The 13,168-nt window shown below is 47.2% G+C and overlaps 1 protein-coding gene across 5 annotated transcripts in view; it reads left to right on the top strand.

Annotated features, from left to right (window-relative positions):
* The window catches only part of LOC149336898 (uncharacterized), a 106,896-nt gene that overhangs the window by 41,592 nt on the left and 52,136 nt on the right, over positions 1–13,168 (top strand). For 4 of the 5 annotated variants that reach the window (XM_089553202.1, XM_089553200.1, XM_089553199.1 and 1 more), the window contains exon 3: positions 2,015–2,211. The exons of the other annotated variant lie outside the window; for it this stretch is intronic. In XM_089553202.1, the coding sequence (XP_089409328.1) occupies positions 2,015–2,211 (197 nt within the window). The remainder of the gene's footprint in view (positions 1–2,014; positions 2,212–13,168) is intronic. 5 annotated transcript variants of the gene reach the window in all.

Genomic DNA, 13,168 nt, shown 5'->3' with positions numbered 1-13,168 from the left:
ATTTGGGGGAGTTGGTTCGATTCCGTAATACTACTGCGCAAAAGATGAAGACAAAAGAAAACGAGGCGAGGCAAACACGGCGCTTGGTATATTGCTAGTTCTTTGGAGTCTTTTTCATGTGAAACCTTCAACCTCTCAGTGCCGCTGTTGATGTTGGTGATGTTGTTTAGCTCCGTAAACATGGCGTATACCGGCACCTCACTATAGATCAGAGAGCAATAAAACATCTGGTTCTTCTGCTCTCTATGTATGCTATGTAATTTTCCTGGAAGCTGCTACGCCTAAACTAATCTTTTGCTCTTTTATTACCTTAGTGCGGCAGGTCAAAAAGTTGGGGGAGTTGGTTAAATTCTATAATTCTACAGCGCAAAAGACGAAGACAAAAAAAAAACGAGGTGAGGCAAACACGGCGCTGGTATATTGCTAGTTCTTTGGAGTCTTTTTCATGTGAAACCTTCAACCCCACAACGCCGCTGTTGTTATTGGCGATGTTGTTTAGCTCGGTAAATATGGCACATACCAGCGCCGTGTTCGCCTGGCCTCGTTTTCTTTTGCCTTCGTCTTTTGCGTTGTAGAATTATGGTGCCTTAGTGCAATGGTGAGGCTTATGTTGTCGAAACATTTATTGTCATCCCTGGTGCACGTAATTATTTTGCCGGGTGGCCGTGGCTAGTGACTACAAGGGGCAATTCTTTTGTCCAAACTACTAACTCGTTTGCACGCACAGTTCACGAAGCAGTCGTGTCTCCCGGCGAGCCCTGTGTTGGAATATTTCTTCATATTAACTGGTTTTGTTCGAAACAGCTAGTGGAGTATATGTCAGCACTGAAGGAAAAGCAGCGTCTTTTGCCAGAAGATCTGGCGTCTAAACGTGTTTCTGTTCGTCTGGCAAGCATTTTCTTCTCTCAGTGATTCGATATGCTACCGTTAGTTGCACTTTCAAATGCGGACTTCACATGCAGACATGAGCATGCCTTTCTCAATGTGCCTGAGAAGCTGTGTATCCGCAAGTACTTGCGTGCTTAACATTTCCAACAATTCTGTAAATATTTTGAAAATTGAGAAATATAAGATACTTCTATGGAAACATCGAAGGCAATGGTCCATTATTCTGATATGTAGCAAAATCTTTCTTTTAAAGTGTTTCCATCGATTGCATCAAACACTTAAGATTCCCATAGAAAAGCAATGGGGAATGCTTTTGACGCAAGCAAGAAACTTAATGAAACAAAAATTCAAGACTGCCGTCGGGTGACCTGCGGGTGTATAGATTGTTATACCGAAATCTTAAAATGTATAAAAAAATTTTCGTTCATTAACGGCTTCCCGCATAAAGATCATTTTGTCCAGAATTGCTGGGTATGAGATATCGTTACGTACTCTGTGAAGTTATGCGAGGGATGGTGACAACCCGACATGTCTCGTGAAATCACGACAGAAAACTCTCCTAGAGCGCTTCAAGTTTGTGCTGGACCAATGACTCATCCGAAGAACGACAACGTCGAAAGATCAGTCGAGGGCACGGAGATTGTGCACGGTATACAGATATGAATGTTAAGCCCGAAGAATTCATTCTTTAAGGCGGGCTAGAGCCATAATATAGTCTGTGGGTTACCACGGGCACTGAAACGCACCAGCAGGCAAAGGCAAGAGAAAAATCTAAGAGCTGACCCTTATTGCATAGTAGGGCAAGGATATGCCATGCTATACTCTTTATTTCTTCGTGTAGCTTGCAAGACACGCAGCTTCATTCGAACATTATTACACCAGTGATAAGCCCTAGCCGAACTTGGTGTTGGTCAAGAGCGATTGTGACCCTCTGTCTGTTTTTAATTCTTGAGTGCGTGAGCCAGGATTTAAGTAGAGGCATTCATATTCTCCTTACTAGGGATACAACAACAGTGCGGCGCCATAGATGACGCAGTGCACTGCTTTGCCTTTCGTACTTTGGCTTCTGGTCTCGAAAATATGCTTTCCATTTCCTGTGTCCTTGACAGCATGCTGCGTGGCGCAGTGGCCTTGTCCCTCCTGGCCTTGTGTGTGGCATCGGACACGCAAGTGACGATTGCGTATCAGTCAGAGGCCCTTGTCGTTATGATTCACGACGCGCCACTCGACTCGAGCCTGCGCCTGGTGTGGTTGAGCCCTCAAGCGCTAGACTGTGCCAACAGCCGGGCGGCACCTTCCCTCCTCCCAGAGGAGCGGATACCGGTAAGTCTGGCGCCAGACATTTCACTGTTGGCTCTAAAGCTCCAAAGCAGGCTTTTGGCAGCTTTAGAGAAGTTGGCGTTGTGCAACTGAAGTCTAATCTGCGCTAAGTTCGTCTTCATCGCCTTACTTCATTTGTTCTGCAAATTGCGTCACTCAGGATGCGGAGTTGGTAGGCTAAACCGCCCGTTGCCAGAGTGTGGCCGGACGTGTGAGCTAGTGGAATGGTTCCTTGGCGCTCTCCATGGCGGTTTCTCTACGAGCCGTCACGCCAGGATGCCAGTCCATAGCATCTTTAATGACGAAATTAGCGAATGGTTGAGAGCGTTGCGACAGTGTAATGCAAAGAGCTCACTGCGAGTCGGACGTCATCGCTTTGGAAGTTTACTCTGCGTGGAGGGCATATTTAATTAGCCTATGAATAAAATCATCCGTGGCAGCGTGACATCTTCCAGCTTCCTTCGACTTTCAAGAACCGTTAGCGCTCCCGCATGTCACAAAGCTTTCGGGGGGATTTCTCAAAAAGGGCAGCCGTGAAAAATAAGCAGGCTGGTTGGACAATTCAGCCACACAGCAAAACAGCTGTGGAACACCTACGCCTTAGATACGACTTCCAGTATTACATAGACAAGTTTTTGCCTAATGCTGGAGGGAGCCAAGTCACTGGCCGCTGCATATATATTGTGTTTTCACGCAATCGCAGCTGTAAAATAAACTCGTTTGCTATCCTTAATGCGTTAGCGCTACCTAATGTTTTTTAAACGTGATTTGAGCCAAACTGCCTATACGCGATCTGAAAAGTGCAGGCGTTCCAATGTGAAAAAACAAAACAAACGAAATGGTTTGGTTTATGGGGTTTAACGTCCAAAAGCGACTCAGGCTATGAGGGACGCCGTAGTGAAGGACTCCGGAAATTTCGACCACCTGGGGTTCTTTAACGTGCACTGACATCGCACAGTACACGGGCCTCTAGAATTTCGCCTCCATAGAAATTGCACCGCCACGGCAGGGATCGAACCCGCGTCTTTCGGGTCAGCAGTCGAGCGCCATAACCACTGAGCCACCGCGGTGGTTAAATGAAATGAGGAGTAGAAAGCAAATATTAAAAAAAATATCAATTTTGCTTAGGTGCGATTTCGACCTGTAAAAAACTTCATTATTTATTGAAGACACGAACCCTGCACTCGCATTAAGTGGTTAGCGCGGCTTAAAGCCCACCTATTAAACAGCCACTTATTATAGAACCAGTCAAATGCAATGATAATAACTCCTCTTGGCTTTTACCCTCTGATGATTTTTTTATACTCATACACTTAACAAAACCTCCTGCCGGGGAAGGGGGTACAGGTTAAGTCTTGCCTTTACAGGCCACAAAAAAACTGGGCGGAACACAAACGAAGACGACAGGATGAAGCGCCACCTTCAATTAGTTTATTGTACCCACGACGCGCAGATATGTAGCTTTTATCATCACATGCGCACAGAAGTCACATATGGATCAAGAACACCATGAGAAAAAAAATCTCAAGAAATTTTTTCTCGTCCGCATGCCATGAAATTGAAGTTTCCTTAAGCACAACCTGCCTTTTGCTTTCATAAAACCTCTGCAGTAAGCTGCCTGCTTTCCTTGCCCTTATTTATGCGTAGAACGCGGACGTCCGTAAAACATGGCACACAAAGTTTGTAACTGGCATGCTTTAATGATTATCCGTAAATATGTACTATCGCGCTCAGTATGAGCTACACCGGGCGAGCGCGTGGCTGGGCGCTCGGCACGGTTGTACAGTCGCGATCAATTTGAAGGTGATCGCGCGAGCATCGACCGGCGGACCTTTCAAGCTGCATAGCGGCCGATATCGGAACTGCGACGATAAAGATTGCGTTGCCTTCTTTCCCTCGTAAGCTCTTCCGGGCTACAACCGTCACCCCTGTGACGCCAGCTTTTTTCGGTGTTTGTTCTCTTTCATGGAAATCATGTGTCTGCGTCATTGCCCCATATCGTGGCCGATAATATGATCGGAATCAATTTGAAGGTTATCTCATGAAGGGTGACGAATATTTAAGACAGCGTCTTCGCGTGGGCCATCTTTACCGCACAAATGCAGAATTATGATAGCTACCCTCGCCCATTGGCTGTTCCATGAAGCACTGAAGCACGGCAATAAAAATGCCGCGCAAGGCGGCTTTTTCTAGCATAGGTTGACGCTCGCGCGATTAACTTCCAATTGATTGCGTCCGGTCTAACAGTATACGCAAGATTACGACACGTGCGTATCTGTCTGCTGACGAGTAAAAGAAACAAGGAAATTTGGGGACTTGCTAGAAGGGAGTGACAGCGGCTCAAGGAACACTGAAAAGAGAGAGGGAAGCTACTCTGATGTTCCCCTCGCCACGGAAGGTGATGACGTAACGTGGCGCTGCTTGTTGCCTCGGTCGCCACTCGAGCGATCACCTTCATATTGATCGCCACTGTACAGTGGCGGCGATCGCGCCGTTTTTTCGAACTATCTGGAGAGGGTGCAGCTGTTCCAGCAACCTCGCATCACCCCCACTTGCTCACTTTCCCCTTCACCCTCGTTTATTTTTGTTTTGACATCAGTTTCGAAAATGATAACTGTAGCCGGCCGTCGACGCTCAAACTTCGTGATCCGGCCCGTCTCGGTCCCCCCAATCGCTCTTATCTGGTATGCCGCTTTTCGTTTGATCATTTTACAGAACAGGCAAATGCGGGAGGAAGCGCCGAAGACTAATATGCTGGAAAGTGGCTGTGTGTAGAGCCGAGAATAAACAGCAATACGTTTGTCAGCTCGCAAGATGTCCCGGGTGCCCAACAGTGAGCGATAGCGGATAGTTGAACTCTCGTTAAAACAGTATACCCAACGCCAAATAGCGGATACTACTGGAAGGTGAAATAAGACTGTGAACCGCATCATGCAGGCTTATAGGGATGAAGGCTGCATCCATCTGCGAAGGCCGCCGCAGTGGCTCAGTGGCTATGGTGCTCGGCTGCTGGCCCGAAAGACGCGGGTTCGATCCCGGCCGCGGCGGCTGAATTTCTTTGGAGGAGAAATTCGAGGCCCGTGTACTGTGCGATGTCAGTGCACGTTAAAGAACCCCAGGTGATCGAAATTTCCGGAGCCCTCCACTACAGCGTCTCTCATAGCCTTAGTCGCTTTGGGACGTTAAACCCCATAAACCAACCAACCAACCATCTGCGACGCTCCACATAAACGGTACCCTCGAGCCACGACTGCAGCTCAGGACAAGAGCATTCTTGAGGCCGTGCGGGAGAGCCCCTTCAGCACCGCCAGGGAGATAGGTGCTGCTGCTGGTGTGTCGGCCAGCGTGTCTACAGTCAAACGCAGGCTGGCGGAAGGAGGTCTGAAGAGCCATGTGGAGGCTCAGAAGCCGCTCGTGACAGACGCGAACAAGACGGCACGACTGAAATTCGCAAGTGAGCACGTCGACTGGACCACCGACGACTGGAAAACGGTAATATTTTGCGACGAGTCAACGGTCACAACACGCTGGGACCAAAAACAGAGTTTGGCGCCCTGTCTATGCCCGCCAAGACCCCCGTTACGTCCAGGAAGTGGCATCAAGTGGCCGCACTACGGTCAATGTGTGGGGAGCTGTGTCCTGAGATGGACTTGGTGTCCTCTATCGTATGGACGGACACCTGACATCGGCAAGCTATTGTGACATACTTGATTATGTCACGATTCCCTACGCGTTGGACGGCCCTTTTCCTGAAGGAGATTTCCTCTTCCAGCATGATCTCTCACGATTTAACGTTGCAAAAATTGTTGAGGAACTCCTTTACGAGTGAGGAGTACGATCTCTACAGTGGGTGCCCAAAGCAGCCGACCTCAATATCACTGAAAATGTATGGGGAAGGATGAAAGTCGGGCTCTGCAAAAGAGGACTACACCGATCAACCGCTGATGAGCTATGGAAGGCAGTAAAAGAGGAATGGATGCGCATCCAAAATGAAGCAGATTTTATGGAGAATCTGTACACGTCGCTTCTGTAGAGGATGCAGGAAGTGGTCGTCGTTCAAGGGGCGATGACGCGATACTGAAGAGTGACGACCGCATTTTTTTTTTCTTTCTGGGTGTTCGTGGTTTTGTAGTTTCTGATTTCATTTTCAAAGTGCAGTTATCGGCGCCAATAGCTGGCTATATTGTATTTGATACATCGCTTTCCATTTTCGTTGCAGTTCTTGTCTACTTGCTTCTATAGTCAAATATTTATTTACAATTTGTTAGCTTTTATTTTGGTGCACAACTGGTTAGTTTCTTCCTAATTCTATTGTGATATTAAAGCAAATGGTATGCCGCATTCGCACTGTATAATATATTTAATCTAGGGAGAATTTTTACTTTCTGGTAGTTTGCTTTCTATTTCAGTGAAGAAATATTACAGTTGTCAATGCAATATCTTTAATAACTTATTTGACTATGCCATCTCATGCTGTAGCTGTAATCTTAGTCGCACAAAAATAAAAGAAACGAAAAGTCATGGAGCTTCGGTGTTCACTCAAATCTATTTTAAGGTGAAAGCCTTATTTTCCCAAATTGTCAACAGAAGCTGCCAGCATCGGCGAGGTTGTCCAGGAAAACTGCTTCCCGAAAATTGGCGTGATGCCAACGGTTATTGGTCACAAGTTACAAGGCAGTATATACGCCAAAATATACTACTGATCCAGCTTAACCTCCTGATACACCTCTTAATACACAGTAATCGACACCTTCATTTATCTCAGGCTCTCACATTCACAGCAATCAAGCTGTCCTAGTGCTAACCAAAACTTTTTCATTCAGACTGAATATATATATCTCTGTGGTCACACGACCCTTCGAAACGCTAATTAAGTACCATAGTAAAAAAATACCCTGCACAAGACCTTGCGATCACGTATCTTGGAAAAGTATTTTCTGGTGCTACTTTGCATGACCTGACTGGGGACAAAGGTATTCCCGTAATGCCTGTAATGATTGGCAAAATCGGGTCTTGGGGCCTTATTTATAGAGCTCAATAAAATTTCGATACCATTTAACACACCTTTAGAAGGCGCGGTGTGCTCTGGAGCAATTACACACGAGGGAACTTTGTGAAGGCGCCAGACGCGTGGTCCCAGGAATGGCCGCAAGTGAACAAAGTAGGCTGCTGTGGCCAAATGCGAAATTTTGCTACAACGGAGAACGGCGGTGGTAGCAATGGCAACGCTTTGTCGCATTAGTATACCCGGACCATGCAAACGCTCTGTTAAAAACTATGCGTTGCCCACGCCGCGGCCGCTTCTGCCTTTGCGCCAGACGCTAACGCGTTCTGTCAGTGCTGATATCATGTCTAAACACACAGCCATTCTCGATGATGGAAGCACTCAGTCTGTGATAACCAACTTTCGCACGCCGTGCCTCGCCAGTGGAAAACACGCTGCATAATCTTGCAGTTTCTTCCCCAGTGAAAACAAAGTGAACAAGAAAAAAATGACGTGCCGTTCAGATGAACGGGGCTAAGGGGTTACAGCGCGCTTGCTGGAACAGCTCCACCCTCTCCAGATAGTTCGAAAAAACGGCGCGATCGGCGCCACTGTACAACCGTGCCGAGTGCCCGGCCACGCGCTCGCGTGGTGTAGCTCATCCTGAGCGCGATAGTACCTTCCTTCGTCTTTCCTAGTTTTCTCCCAAGTTCCCTTCGTCGTTCATTGACACACCAGCCTGTTTGTCGTTTATAGGAGAGGCCGCATTACAGGGGATTTGGCAAACCAACCCTTAAGGCCCATCTCCATGGGCGCATCCGAGGCGCACGAGCGCAGCGCCTACGCGCCCAGCGCCGCACCGCGACAAGCATCGGAAAACATATGAAACTCAATGACCTGTCGCTGCTACCGCGTTCAGCTCGGTTCGGCGAAGCAAACGACGCGAAGGGCCGTACCGGATGCCGAGAGAGCTGCGTTTTCTGATTGGTTACACCGACCGCAAACCAGCGGCCACTTCCGGCGCCGGCGCGAGCGAGGCTCGAACGAGGCGCGAATATCTGACATGTACAGATATTTGCCAAGCGCCAGCGCCAGCTCGCGTCTGCGCGTCGCGCATGCGCAGACCGGCTCCGGCGTACGCTGGTACGCGTAGGCGCTGCGCTCGTGCGCCTCGGATGTGCCCATGGAGATGGGCCTTTACGCGCATTTCATGTATGCCGCCTGTAATCTGTTCCGCAGCCTCGTTCCATCTCTTCTCTTTCTCGGTGCGAGAGCGAAGGCGTCCAAGGTTTCTTGGTGCTGAAAATGCGAGCGCTACATCACGGCGCCTCGCAACCTTTTTCAGATTTTTGGCACTTAGGTGCACATGCGAAACCAACGCAGGACTCGTCTCTTCTCGGCCGACTTCTGTCGCAGAATTCACATTGCTTCTCTCTTCCATCGCATCCTATTGGAGAATTTTAGCCACCGCTGTCACGAATGAGAGAACCAAGCTGCCCAAATATTAGCGAATTGTTTTTCAATCGCTCCCGCATATTGTGAGCGCACGACTTTCTGAGTGCGGATTCATGGTAAAGCTAAGCGAACCCTTTTTGCACCAGCTTAGAATATGAGGAGTCAAATGGCACAAGTGCTTGTTTGCTCACGGAGCAGTAAGCCAACACAATGGATTACTTCAGAACTGAGTTTTAAAGTGTAAATTTTAGCCAACCAATGACCGAAAAGTTTCTTAAACTCTATTGCACTATTGCCCGAACACGACATTGCATTTTATAGTTCCTATATTTTTCATTGCGCTTTTGTTGAACCTGAAATTGTGTTTTTTTTTCGCAATTGGGCAGTGACACCAAGTAACGTATTTAAAAAACATCGTCTATCAGCGTTTTGATTCTTTGTTTCTTGTTAATCTGTTTTTATTATTGTCGTATATTCGGTTATTGCAAAACACTTAGGAATGTTATGTTAGTCTAATGCAGTCGTTACCATTCTTATCCGGATGATTTTTGTTTACTTTTGTGATCTTGCGTAACCCGAATTTCATTGGACCAAATTTCAGTGTGCCGCCGTGGTGGCTCAGTGGTTACGGCGCTCGGCTGCTGACCCGAAAGACGCGGGTTCGATTTCGGCCGCGGCCATCGAATTTCGATGGAGGCAAAATTCGAAAGGCCCGTGTACTGTGTAATGTTAATGCACGTTAAAGAACTCCAGGTGGTCGAAATATTCCGAGCCCTTCACTACGGCGTCCCTCATAGCCTGAGTCGCTTTAGGACGTTAAATCCCTATAAAATAAATTAATGAAACAACTTTCTGTGTTTACGATTTGTATTTGTGTTTTGGAGTCCTCTTGTCGAATGCTCATCTAGCACTTTAACTGTTCGTCAAACGTCACTCGGACCGAAAGCGTTTGTCAGGCATTGCAGCCTTCATCCTTCGCTCCAGCTTTCTGTAATGGGAGCGAACAAATAAGACAGATACAAAAACTCAAACCTGATGTGCTCACGCAGTTCATGCCTAAAATAAGACCTTTTTCATGAACGATGATAAAACACTCTGCAGTTTTTTTAAAACTTAAACTTCCTTTATCGGTTAAAAAGTAATATAATCATGTTGATCGAAAATTTTAAAAACTTGCTCTGGGGCAAAATCTGCTACAGGGCTCGGTCAAACAGTGACAAGAAAATGTGACATAACACAGGAGCCACATAGGATCCAAGACAGGCGCCTACTATCAGCAGAAAACACTTCTGGTTGATATGTGGATTCTAAGTTTACGGTAGTAAAATTTTAAACATCTCTAACTGAAACACCTCCAGAGTTCTGAAGTCAAATCGAATTATTTTCTTTTATCCACTCCCTTACCGCAGTGAACGATGTCTCTTGAGGAAAAAAAATAAAATAAATCTACAATGTCCATTAAAAAAGCAATCCCAACCTCTGCGATGGTTCCCAGGAAGTCCTAAATTCCATCTGACGTTTCCTTCAATAACGAATCCTTTGCATGCAGCTTAGACGAATTCTTGCACTGGTATCAGCTAAGGTCTCATAGGCACCCCTCCATCTTAGCTACAATTCTTCTATAAGTCATGTCTTGCTTGTGCGTTCCAACAGGGCATTAAGCTTTCAGTGCATTACAAAGGCATTAGGAAATTTAATTAGTAAAAGTTGGCCAAACCCGGACGATCGCACAAAGACAGCGCCGTGATTTCCACTTTATTAGCCTCCATAGGAATCCGGGCAAACGTCTCTCCAACCACTTGAAGTGCTCTTATCATGAAGTTAACATCCGAGATATCTACAAAGTCGCCCTTCTTATCTGCTTGTTGAAGTCGCAGAATTGACCCAGACGGTGACGTGTGTTCCGCCGAAAGAACCAACGTAGGCTGCACAACCACAGGCGCCGGCTCATGAACTGGTGGCCATCAACCGGTGAATTGCGAGAAAGCCGCTCAGCAGGAGTACGAAATGTTCCTTCAGGATAGGGTTGACCGCCTTCTGAAGTCCGGTAACCCGAACAGTACAAGGCGCGTGGGAATGTCAACAGGAGCTATCGCGTCATTCTTTAGAAGCAGTCAACTGCGACTGCTTCAGGCAGATAAGCGGGGCGGATTTGTAGTTATCTCGGACGGTGACTTCTCAGAGAGAGATGCTCAGGCGGTTGCAAAAAAATTTTCCCGTACACCTCTGAAGGCTACAAAAGTGGAAACCACGGCTGTTTTTGTGCAATCGTATGGGTTTGGCCACCTCTGCTAACGCCGTCTGCAGAAGTCGTAGTGATGCTCTGAAATGTTTAGTTTCATTAGTTTCTGTTCCAGCACACGAGCAAGATATGCCGTGTAGATCAGCTGTAATTGAGAAGGGTAGTGGCAGGATCACCTTCGGCTGTTGTCCAGGAATTAGTCTGAGGATCCGTTATCGACGAGGACCTCAGAACGAATATTTTATTTATGGAGAGTGAATCTGGAGATTGAGAGTGCCTTCTCAGACGACGTTGTAGGTTTATTCACTTTGTTCGACATGGGGCATTACTCTCTGGGGTCAGGTAGTGCATTCATTAAATAACTCGAGGTATTTTAAGAATTCAGCCTGTGTTCCGCTGAGGATTTTTTAACGTTATTCCAGTTGCATTTGCTATCAGCTTTTACCACATTTGATGACCAGTTTTTTTTTCCGACGATAGCAAGCATACGCATTGGTTCCTTTGTGGCCTCTGTATTATGTCGCATTTTTATATCAAAGATTGACGAAGCCCTGCCGCAGCTGTTGTCCACTAACAAGGGTTTTATAATGTTTAAATATGCATATGTTTTTTCTAGTAGTTTGAACCAAGCAAGGAAGTTCGAGCTTCAAGAAAATATTTGAGTGTTTTATCATTATTCATGGAAAAGGTTTTGGTTGTACATATTAACTTCCGGAGCTTGAAAGCAATTTTTAAACCAGAACTTTAAGTTCCGTAGTGATCCGGTGTGCTTGTTCTTTGCTCCGCGTGCAAACAGCAAAACCTGCCATTTAACTGCTCAGATTATAGGCTAGAAAAAAGAAACATTTCTCCTTGCGCCTTGCCGTGAATCGGCGCTGACAAAGTAATGCCGTCACAAAATGCTGGACTGCTTTTAGAGCCAATCGGCTAGGCTGTCGGCCGCCGAGTTCACTCATTCGTGACAACGGAAGCTGAAATTCTCCTAGAAAAAAAATTGGCTGGGGCTTAGCTAAGGTTGAGCCTGGATATCTCGAAGCGAAAAGCTGCGCTGATCCGCGAGAAACACGCGCTTGGGGCGGACGTCAAACGATGACGCATAGCGCGCGGCAGCGTGCGCCTGTTCTATGGGCAAGCGCGCCTTATGTACCCCTCCTTTCAAATGCGCGCTGCGCACGGCTGCAGCGAAAGGTGAAACGGTTGCGAGGAGGAGCGGCGGCGCACATGCGCAGTGGCCTGCGCCATGCGTGACGTCACTCGTGCTCCGACATACGCCGGCTCACGCGAAGCGCGGTGTTGACTAGCGTAGTGAAGCTTTTCGCTTCAACATTTGCAGTGTTTTGACCAATGGCCATCCCGAGTAGAATTGTGGAAGCAACGGCGCGGCAAATGCAGCGGTGGCGGCATCTCAGGGGCACTTAGACTGTCTAAAGTGCGTAGAGGCGAAAGCGTTTTCCGCACTACTTTCACTGCCTCTGTGGCACTGGTGACTTCACCACTGGATGACGTCATACATAATTCAGTACTAATTACTAAGTAATCACAAATTACTAATTAATAACTGATTACTGTTTAATGACTAAATACTAATTTACTGCTAATTAATGACGCCGAAACTTCGCCTGTAAGAGTGGAACGCCACAACGTATTGTAGCGCTGCCAGGGAGTCCACCCGTTCGGCGCGATGCCTTGCCCTTTGAACGCAACGACGCTTTTTGAGGAAAGGAAGTGGAGCAGTAATTCTCTGCCATCTCGGTGGACAGCCGAACTGCACTTACAGGAAGGGAGGAAATCGGAGTCAGAGAAGAAAAAGAAAGAGGGGCCGTAACGAAGAAAATGAAAATTGTACTTGAGGAAAGGAAATTACGCGGTAGCTGTCTCACATACCTAGGTGGACACCCGTCACCCATTTGTAGAGGAAGGGAGGAAGTGGAAGTGACAGAAGAAAAGAAAGAGAGGCCGTAATGAAGAAAATGAAAATTGTATGAAAGGAAATAACGCAGTAAATGTCTCACACTCGCCCCTCGCGCATACGCAGTTGGGGCTCTCCGGGGATCCTCGAAATCGCTCACACCTAGCATAGCGTTGCTTCCGCAACAAAAAACAATGAGGGGCAATGTGAGAGCTAGGGCCGAAGTTAACCTCACCCCCGAAACACCAACCCCACCTACCACTAGCCCTGTCGCACGGCCCCTGCGAAGGCACTTCACAACTACTACTGATCGGAACCTGACGTCATGCGGGTGTACGCGACGTGCACGAGCTCTGAAGCGTCAGCAGCG

The sequence above is a fragment of the Amblyomma mixtum genome, chromosome 7, assembly GCF_055824585.1.
Source record: "Amblyomma mixtum isolate Tamu chromosome 7, ASM5582458v1, whole genome shotgun sequence".
NCBI lineage: Eukaryota > Metazoa > Arthropoda > Arachnida > Ixodida > Ixodidae > Amblyomma > Amblyomma mixtum.
The sequence above is the reverse complement of the archived record's forward strand: the minus strand, read 5'-3'. Positions and strand labels throughout refer to the sequence as shown.